General features: G+C 36.5%; 1 protein-coding gene across 1 annotated transcript in view; it reads right to left on the minus strand.

The window, feature by feature from the left end:
• The window catches only part of AP2B1 (adaptor related protein complex 2 subunit beta 1), a 66,146-nt gene that overhangs the window by 31,023 nt on the left and 25,058 nt on the right, over positions 1-10,065 (minus strand). Inside the window, exons 6-14 of the mRNA XM_072416953.1 lie at positions 9,697-9,887; positions 9,352-9,573; positions 8,776-8,896; positions 7,302-7,397; positions 6,577-6,692; positions 6,333-6,498; positions 5,927-6,025; positions 2,027-2,286; positions 1,204-1,396 (exon numbers count right to left, since the gene is read on the minus strand). Coding sequence (XP_072273054.1) covers positions 1,204-1,396; positions 2,027-2,286; positions 5,927-6,025; positions 6,333-6,498; positions 6,577-6,692; positions 7,302-7,397; positions 8,776-8,896; positions 9,352-9,573; positions 9,697-9,887 — 1,464 coding nt within the window. The remainder of the gene's footprint in view (positions 1-1,203; positions 1,397-2,026; positions 2,287-5,926; positions 6,026-6,332; positions 6,499-6,576; positions 6,693-7,301; positions 7,398-8,775; positions 8,897-9,351; positions 9,574-9,696; positions 9,888-10,065) is intronic.

Raw genomic sequence — 10,065 nt, forward strand, 5'->3', positions numbered from 1 at the left:
GTTTATTTAGACTGGGTACATTTACAAAAACTAAGAAGGTTCATCCACAGCAAAAAAAAAAAAATAATTTACCTATTTTCTTTTACTGGTGCAATGCTTTCCATAGCAGATAAAAGTTAAAGATACCAATTGCAATAACGTCTTCAGAAATATGTGTTTTATGCCCATGAAATGGTAATTAGCGTCAGTGGTTTAAAAGTTTTACGTGAACTGCAAATAAGTGAGGTTAATTGCATCAATAAAGGAAAAGGATTACAGCCAAGTAAATGTGGAATTTTTGGTTGCTTGTTGAGGATTACTTTAGATTGATCATAAATGACAGCACTAAAAGGAATGATTTATATAGCCAGGAGGCATTAGACCATAATCCTAATGGTTGTATGTGTATGGCAGAAATGTGATCCAAATAAAGTATGTATCACAAGAATGGGTTTGAATGGGGTGGGTTACATTAAAAAAAGTAGCCTATACAAAAAGGATAGTAAATAATAATAATAAACTTGTAAGAAAACAAATGAATCCAAAGCAATAGCATGTATTAAATAAGCTGTCCTTCATGTCCTCAAAAGATGTTACTCTGGCATAGTGGGAGATACTTCCAAAGCACCTTGGTTTCGTAAATTAGTATATGCGCAGATAAAGGAATGCTCTCTCATTGTACTAATCCCAGGCCTTATGAGACGTAGGTGCAACTTAGGGAACATCTGTCTATTATCCACTGTACAGGGGAATCATGCATCTTTGGATTGCTGTATCTTGGATAAAATATATATCTACAAGTAGCTCTTCCTGTCAGATTTGCGTTAAAGGTTTAGACCAGATGACTGTTACCTGATACTAAAGCTGTACGGACGTACAATTATAATTGCTGGAAACAGTAATTAGTGATTGTTTTCAGTGATAGTAGGAATGAACAAATGTTGTACAAACAGTACTTCTAGCTCTATGAGAGGGGGGAGGACAAGCTGGAAGTACCCCACAGTGTCCTTCCCTTTTGGAAATAGCAGTGGTTGTTACAGTTGGTTTTAGAAATCCAGCAGAACAGATCACTAAATGATATCAAGGCAGATCACTAATTGTTGTCTGGACAGCTATACGGATGTTTATTTCGGGCAATGCAGTCTAGGGTCTGTACACAGCTTTTAAGTTTATAAAGAGTCCAGGAGCAATAAATAGCTAAAGACAATATGAACAACTTCTTACCAGGCTATCTAGACCTCCACCAAGCAGATCCACTGCCCCCATCTGCATTGAAGACACTTGTGGCACATTTACTGGAGGTCCAAGGTCTAGATTTAGAAGATCACCCAGGAGGTCTCCTTGAGATGGAATAACCTGTGTCTGCTCAATGGCAGTGGTAGGAGCAGGTCCGACTGGGCTGTCTCCAATATCAATGCTACAATTTAACACATAATACTATTAGACAGCAAATATAACAAAAAGAAAAACAAATGCTATTACATTCTGGGGGGGCGGGGGGGGTTGGCAATATATCTCTCTTTGTCTTTAGTGCTCATAGTAAAACGCTAAACACATACAGTATTAGGGGTATGCAATAGTATAGGGAACACTGTACAAGCAATCACAGTTACAGCAGTTCTTCAAGATGAAATCACAATCCTGGAAACTAGAATGTTCAGCTCCTAGTGCAGAGGACCATGTCAACATCATGTTTGGAAATGACTCCTGCCCTATGTCATCTCTTAAGCCTTCCAATTAGGGTTAAAATGACTGGTGGATGTAAAAGGGAGCAGAGCCAAGCAAACTTTAACAGCTAAAATTGAAGTTTGCATCTAAATCTCTAGGTCTTGTCCAGATCTTAAAATCACAGGTATTTTTTGTTATAGCCTATGAGGTAGATATGAAATTCTAGCAAACAAACATCTCCTAATATTTCCCAAATGACATCCCCCTGCGGTTGTCAGATGGAAACTTCCCTGTCCAATTTTCCTGATTAGGATAATAACAGTAAATACTTATCCGCAGTTTAGTAATCTCAGAGATCACAAAAACATACAGCACTCACCTTCCATGCTGGATTGGCAAGTGTTTACGATGAACTCCATGGCTGCCTTCAACAAAAGCATTGGGTGGATTGTGGTACACAGAAGCCAAAGAGCCAATGTGGCAAATTAACTCGTCCAGCAAAGTGGGTTCTATGAGGTCAGTCTCCTCAGAGATAAGTGGCTTCTCTGAAAGCACCACTTCTTTGGCAGTGACAGGGTCAGTGGAAAGCAAACGCCAGTATATGTATCCTCTGTCACGTAGGTCAGGGTTATCAGAATCCTGTGATAAAGAGGAGGTAACACTTAGAACACACTCAATAAGACACCAATACAGGATTAGCAATAATGGCACAACTATAATCAAAATTGAAATACCTTAAACTTAAACCAAATGTCATCTGTCACAGCATATAGCATAACAGATACAGATGTATAAATTAATTACATTTAGCTTTATTGCTGAAATCATTAAAAAAGCTTCAATGTTAGAGACTGAGCAAAGGCCTAACAGCATGTGCACATTTTAACACACTATTTCCTTAAAAACCTATCTATAATACTGGCCACACACATGACAATAGGTAGCAAATATCATGCACTTTCTATCATCTTGATCGAGCATTCAATCAAGGTAAGCAAGCAACATCTGTTTCTACAGAAACTTGAATTTCGTTATCAGAACTGGTTCAGATTGACATGTCTATGACTAACATAATGACTCCATGACTCTAATAATCTTAAAACAGGGCCAGCTCAGAAATTACTCAATGTGTCAGTTATTATGAGATCCACTGATCTGCAATGCAGGGTAAAGCAATAGGTTTACATTTATGCCCCCCAGAAGCACAAGCTCCCTTCCACTCCACTCACCAGAATCTAGGAATCCATGTGTAAGCCCTGAGTAGTTCTAATGAAAAGCCTATACAGACTCACTACCTGCCCACATGCTGAGTTAAAATTCCAGTAATGCCAAATAGGAGAAAAGGAAGCAAGTCACACTTTCCTCTACACACAGAGTATTTTTTCTTAACTCTAAATCGCAAGAGAAGCAACAGGGACAGAAAAGTATATATATATGTTTTTATATATTAAGGATAATGGCTTTTAAAAAGCCTGTTGGTTTGCCATTTTATAGTGGTTTACAATGAATGTCACTGTATCAAGCACCATTTGCACCTAGGTAATGTACAGTGAACAGTATGGAAAGAAAAAGAACAGGTTACAAAAATATCTTTGCTCCTGTAAATTTAAAACAAAAACAATTACAATTAGTTAACTGCATACAAGCCATAGAATAAAGAGTATTTGTTAAAAGTAGAAGATCTTAACAACATATGTGGTCATCATAGTCACCAACAATAAAACGACAAGTTTACCATGTCCAGAATGCTCAAGCAAGGATGCTGGAAGTTAATTTTATTTTGGCCACACTTTGTACAGCAACCCCTTTTTTAGTGATCTAGTGATTTGATACTTCTAATTTGTGAGTATGATTCTTACCTCAGTTTTAATTTTATTTATCATAATCAAGGGTTAATTTTAAGGTAAAAATTTGTATCGAAAAATACCATGCACTACAGTTTACACCAAGCAAAACCCGATAATAAAGCTTTTGTTTTGATGGAAAAGTGCTTGACTAGTATAGAAGCATTAAACTTGTTATTACATTTGGGAAACAATAGAGAGAAACAACATGTAAAGTAGAAAATTGTGTTGTAGTACAATACCCAGACTTAACATGGACTGTCCATCTATAGACCTTTCTTAAAACACTTTTCACATGGTCTTCCTATTTTTCTAAAAATGAACTAAAGAAAAAGGTGCTATGATAAATGGCACTCCAGAGAAAAGGCGGCAAAAAAGTCCACTGGAAAAATCCAGTGACTTTCACTGGATATGGAAGGATTTCAGGGATTTGGAGGTTTAGCATTAGAAGCATCAGCAGAAATGCTCACAGTTGTATTTCTTATCCAGATAGCGTGCAGATTTGAATGTCAAAGTCAAGTGTAAAGTCATAGCTTTGTCATTTTCTGGTTCTTCCATTGGGCTGGTTCTAACATTCAATAGCTGAGTGTACAGTTAACTAATCTACATTAAAATATTCAGAGGTAAATATGATACAGCACAGATAAACCTAAATTAAAAATATTGCATATTCTCCATTGCTAAAACAGATAGTACTAAAGCATACATGCCACCTATGAAAATGTCACCTACAGTGACTATAGTTTTACATTTTACAAAACAAGAAAGCACCTTGCTTGCATATATCTGTGACAGCTTTAAGTGCTCCCTGCACTGCCCAATTGCCAGAATAATTGGGCAACGACCAGGAAGTGTTGGCAGCTCCCTCCACCCTTCACACATTGCTTCATCACTAATATGGGTTGTTTCTCTGGCCTTCAGAAATGTGGGGGTGTGGCAAGCTTTGAGTGTAGCCTAACATTGGGGCAAAACAGGCACACAGAAAGCTGCTTCATGTCTTCACTTTATAGCTGTCAGCACCTTTTTGGGTTGTTGAAGTGAACAAATAACTTTAAGAATATTTATAGGCTTTTTCACCACGAGTGCAGTTTACAGAAAGGTAAAGACAACACAGTTATTGATGCTCAGACTGGACTGTAAAGGCCTCCTTTTACTCCCCAAGAATAGGCTGCTTGATTAAATACGAAGTACTCCTATTCTAACTATATTCACTTTTTAATTGCAGAAAAGGGCTGCAAAAACAAGACAGCTGGATACAAAGAGATGAAAACAGTCATGCCTCTCAACACATATTTGATAATAATCAATATAAAGTCAGACACACAGGTAAAAGCTACCTTATAATTATAGGTGTTTGCTAGCAATGCAAAAAAAATATATACATTGGAACATTTATTATAATGGTGCAGACTGTACATAAAATTATACTTATTTTTAAATGTGTCATATGAAGACTCAGCACCACCAAGTTCTGCAAACACTCTTCCTCACTGGTTACATTATTGCCAATACCTTTGGTTTTAAAATGTATAAAGTATACCTAAAGTAGTAATTCTAAATAATTTTTAGAACCATTTTTGCAGCATTGTCGCCATCGATAAATAACAGGCCATTTCATGAATGGTCCAGTTCAAACCACCTACACACCATCCATGTCATTACTTCGCCTAAATATTTATTATTTTCTCCACTGGGAGCTGTTTCACACAGCTTAAATCACAATGCCCCACTATCCACATTACAATTATTTCTTTCAGCTTCAAGATTGGCCCTTAGTGAATAGTGCTGACAAAGCAGAGACTACATGTAGGAACTCGATTAGTGGCAACGTTTTTCTGTCCCTCTTTTGATTCTTATGTGTCTATCTATGCATGAGACTTTTATTCAATGTTTTTTAACACAAAATGTGTGTGCTGATAAAACTGTACAACACCACAGAGCACAGGGTTCACCATGAACATGCATTCAGCATCCATCCTATATTGTGTGTGTGAGATCACAGCACTACATCACTTGACAGACCTATCTGCAGATACTGGGAAATCTGACATTAAACACAAAATAGTGGCACCCAGCAGCTGATGAAATTCATTTCATATCTTTGAAGGAGGCTACAAATTGCAAAATATATTTACCCTAAAAACTGTTCAACAATCATTGTTTAAAAAAGGAAGAAATGTAAGCATTGGTAAGGATAAGAACACTCAAGGAACTTCATGATGTTACATATTCTCAAGACCTGCAAAAGCCTTAAAGGTTTTTTCATGGAGTCTTTTTTGTTAACTCCTCTATCTCTTCTTTTTTTGCATCTTAAAATACAGCTGCCATAATATGTTATCAAATATAACCATTCGTAACAAAAAAAAGAACTCAACAACTAAACAATGAAATCTTGGTGAACAAAAATATACAATCATACCCATTTAGATCCATACCTGTGTAGCTAGGCTAAGAACTTGCTGCACCAACTCTTGTGTTTCTGATGGCTTCTTCAGGAACAGTTTAACAATAGCAGTCAAAAGTGTGAGCTGCACCTACAGAAACAAATCAAAGAATACTAAATAATAAATATATCCTGAACATTTTTAACAATATATAAAAACCAGTGTCTAATCCATTTTTACTGCTGCGACTTCCATAGAATGTTACATTTTCAGGAATACATGTCACTCAATTTCGCATCTGCACAATGTAAAGTCAGATGACGTAAGCAGAACCCAGAAGAAGGAGAAAGAAGATGGCTGCATCTGATGCTCCGTCGATGCCAAAAAAAAAGAGAGAAGCCAGGCTGGAGCAGAAGCCGTTAGGCACATGAAACACCTAGGTTGCTAATAAATTTACCTGTGTGCTCTCATCTTGGAATCCTTCCAAAAAGCTCTCCAGCAATTCATCAGCATTGTCAATACGCTCTGCATATTCTCCCACAATCCATATCATGGCAGCTCGGGCATCAGGCTCATCCAGTGAGTCCAGATTTTCACATAAGGTGGCAATGATGCTCTCATATCTGTGGCAAACAGTGGCAGTTATTCACCAGTCATTTACGGAGTACAGGTTTTTGTTTTACTGCACATGGAAAACTTACTTGTTGGGATACTTGCGGAAGATGTCCCTGATGACAACAATGGCTTCTTGCACCACATAGTTTACCTTGGTTTGAATAAGGTCAAGAAGTGTGCTTACACACCTTTCAGCAGATTGCTAAGAGAAAAGAGAAATGTGAGGTACCACTTATCACCCTGGGCAACACACAATGGGTATAGAGCAGCTAAACAGTCACATAGTAAGGTTAATAAAGTGGTGCTATATAAAGATTTGCGTTTACAGACCAGAGGAAAAAAATTAGTGCTACAAATAATTGAGCCTCACATGTTACATGATACAAGAATGTATCATGTTTTTCTGTACTACAAAAAATGTAATATTGACACTTCCATATGGGATTTATCTAGTGGTATTTAGTCACATTCCACTGGACTTGATCTTGTAATGAGAAGAAGTTTAGCAGCTACAAAGCTGCAACATGTCCTCAGCATAACAAGAATTTTTTTTGTGGTGGCAGATACTGTAACCACCATTTCTAAAGGCTAGGAAGTAACAAATATATTAAAAAAAATGTTCTTGGTTTACATGTGTTTTAAAAGCAAAGGTTTTCAAATTGGTAGGTTTATCCTTTAATGCCATGTAACAGGTTAGCCCAACTACATACTAAGTAAATAGACCAAGGTTTTAACTTAACTTAAATGGAAATCATAAAAAGTGATCAAACATCACGTGTGGGCACTGAAAAGTAATATATATATGTCTTACTTCAACTTTAATGGCACATCTTCCAATGGCACGAACTGCCTTCCTGACAAAGTCAACATCAACTTCAGTAGCATATTCCTTCAGCTCAGCGAGTACCTGCCAGAAAACAAAAAAAGAATGCGTAAATCCTCATGAATCACATACGTGAAATGAATTTTTACTAAAAAGGAATCTCTTTTTACGAGATTAGGTTGACTAAAGCTGACAATTGAACGCAGCAGATGCATTCAAGGATGATTTATAAAAAGTAATGTTACAAATGATAAATTGCAAGATTTGAAGTGAAGATCTTCATATGTACTAAAAGCTATCAACATCCCATAAATGGAGAACTGTGAGTATCTTGAACTGTCTGTATTGTATAGTTTATATTTCTAGACGCAGCTGAAATTGAACACCTGATTAGTATCACAGAATGTAATATACACTTTATACTTGAAGTGTTCAGTTTTCAAATTTTGGCTGGCCAAAGCTAGATTACCACCACAACGCTGAGAAACAATTCTCTTTGACTGTAGTTGTAGCTAAACCTTAATGATTAACTTATTATTGTGTAAAGCAGTTATGTCCCAAAAGCTGCATTGTACCAAGGGAGTGTAGTGGACTGCAGGTTACTCCTTGCCGGCCATCAATTAAATGTTTATCAGCAGCATGTCCCATTTATGTAATAGAGAATAGACCAATTTGTTGCTAGTACAATGTTTTTGATATCCATGGCCCTTTTATTTTATAACTTGCTATAAATTAAAAGTATTCGAATAGCATAACTGTTAGTTACAAAATATTTGACTAAATGCTTACTATGAAACCCTTCCTAAATGCACAAAGTATGCAGCCTGACTCTTACAATGCCCCAGAATTAACAGCCCTACCATCACAAGAATAAAGGGACAGAAAAAACTCCACATGTTTATATGGTTACATGGTGGTGATGACTAAATATTAGCACATTGTTCTGACAAATTATGTTTGTGTCTCAAACAAAATGCAACAGTAAATCTAAAATATTATATCAATACAGTGCAGTAGTGCTTAAACATGCTCTAAACAAATTCAGAATATAGAGCTATGACACTGATGGGGCATAAAAAGAGCAGAAAAATGTGATTGCCATATTTCCATTTCCAGTTTGTACTAGTTGTACTAGTATGAGAGGGTGAAGTGTCTTTTTCAGATATTATGAAATTGTTTCTCTTTCCTTCTCCTGAAACAAAGCTGCTTGTCAGGGAAAATGAAGGCATACTGGCTTGGCCTATTTACAAGGTTTAATTTAAAAGTCTCTTCAAATAGTAACCTAATCAACTACAGCGCAATTTTAGTGAACAATTTTTAAGCCATGATATTTCTCTTCTCAGCAGTCTTGTTAGGTGCCATCAATATCATTGTAGTTATCCCCACAGGTGAAAAGAAAGCTAACAATGAATAAAAGAGTGTAATGATGACCTAAAACAATAAAGTACACGGTTGCACTAACCTGAGCAATGTTGGCCTGTGATGCCAGACGTATCATTATGTCCAGTTTCTCCAACTTCACATAAATTGGATCATTGTATTTGACAAAGAACACTTTGATTTCTTGCTTCAGAATTTCTGGTCTGAATTACAGAAGTAAAGAAGTTAAAAAAAACCTAAATAATACATATGCAAACAAATTAAACTAACTTCTAGCTTTTCCAAATATACAAATAGCTTCTGAAATAAATCAAGAACTGCCATTTCCTTGGTAAACTAAAAGCTTCTAGTCCCCATCTCATAAACACCACAAAATAAACTTTTTTGAGTTACAAAAAATTAACACAATGTTGCCTTACTAGCGAAATAGGTTGTTTTACTCTTGAAAAATATTCGTTTTGAGGCAAATCAAAATTTGGGTTTTTCTCCTTTAATTCAAGGTAGACCATTTGACTACCCCCAAAGTCCAGGCAGGTGAAGGTTTTAAGTATGCCAAACAGTGTCATTATTTTAGGCTTACTACTAAAGGTTGTGGCAGTTTTTTTTATGTGATCGGGTCTTTAAGACAAACTCTAAATGTAAGCATTACCAATATTACCTTTTTTGAACAATCAGATTGATGTTTCTTAGAGCCACATACTGGACCTCCGGCTCCCCAGATAGTAAAGTAACCAAAGGAGGTGCCAGTTTCTTCAGCAACATAGTGTAGTAATCAGAGTCTTTAGGTAGCAGTTCCAGGAATTTCATCAGAACTTTAACAGCAGAAAGGACAACAGCGGAGTTGGCATGAGACAAGCGAGGAGTGACACGCTCACAGATACTGTACAAAAACAAAAAAGTTTACTTAGAATTCTGTGAAATATAAACAGCAACCATATTATACGACTCTCTTTAGGTATATGAACTTTAAGTACAAATTGTGATACATAATGGCTTCCCTTACCTTTGTGCCTCCCTCTCATCTTTTGGATTGTAGTTTGAGAGACAGTCAAGAATAAAGATCTGGCCCCATTCGGTGCATTCATTCAAAGCGGTCAGCAATTTGTTAATGTTTTGGGGATTCAGATCAAGCAGATTACTGTTGGGGTGAGACTCGCTAATTTCTGAAAGAGCAGCAACAGCATTGGCAACCACCTGCCAAAAGGAAGGAAAAGAGTAAACATTTAATATTGAAAGAAACACCAAAATTTAAAACAAGAAAAGAAAACTGAATCCAACAATCAAACAAGCTGTACAAAAAAAAATAATGACCACGACTTACATTGGTCGTTCCTAATTCAGTGGTTAAAGGCTGATAACAACTGAAGAATAT

Source organism: Pyxicephalus adspersus, chromosome 1, assembly GCF_032062135.1.
Source record: "Pyxicephalus adspersus chromosome 1, UCB_Pads_2.0, whole genome shotgun sequence".
In the NCBI taxonomy this organism is placed as follows: domain Eukaryota; kingdom Metazoa; phylum Chordata; class Amphibia; order Anura; family Pyxicephalidae; genus Pyxicephalus; species Pyxicephalus adspersus.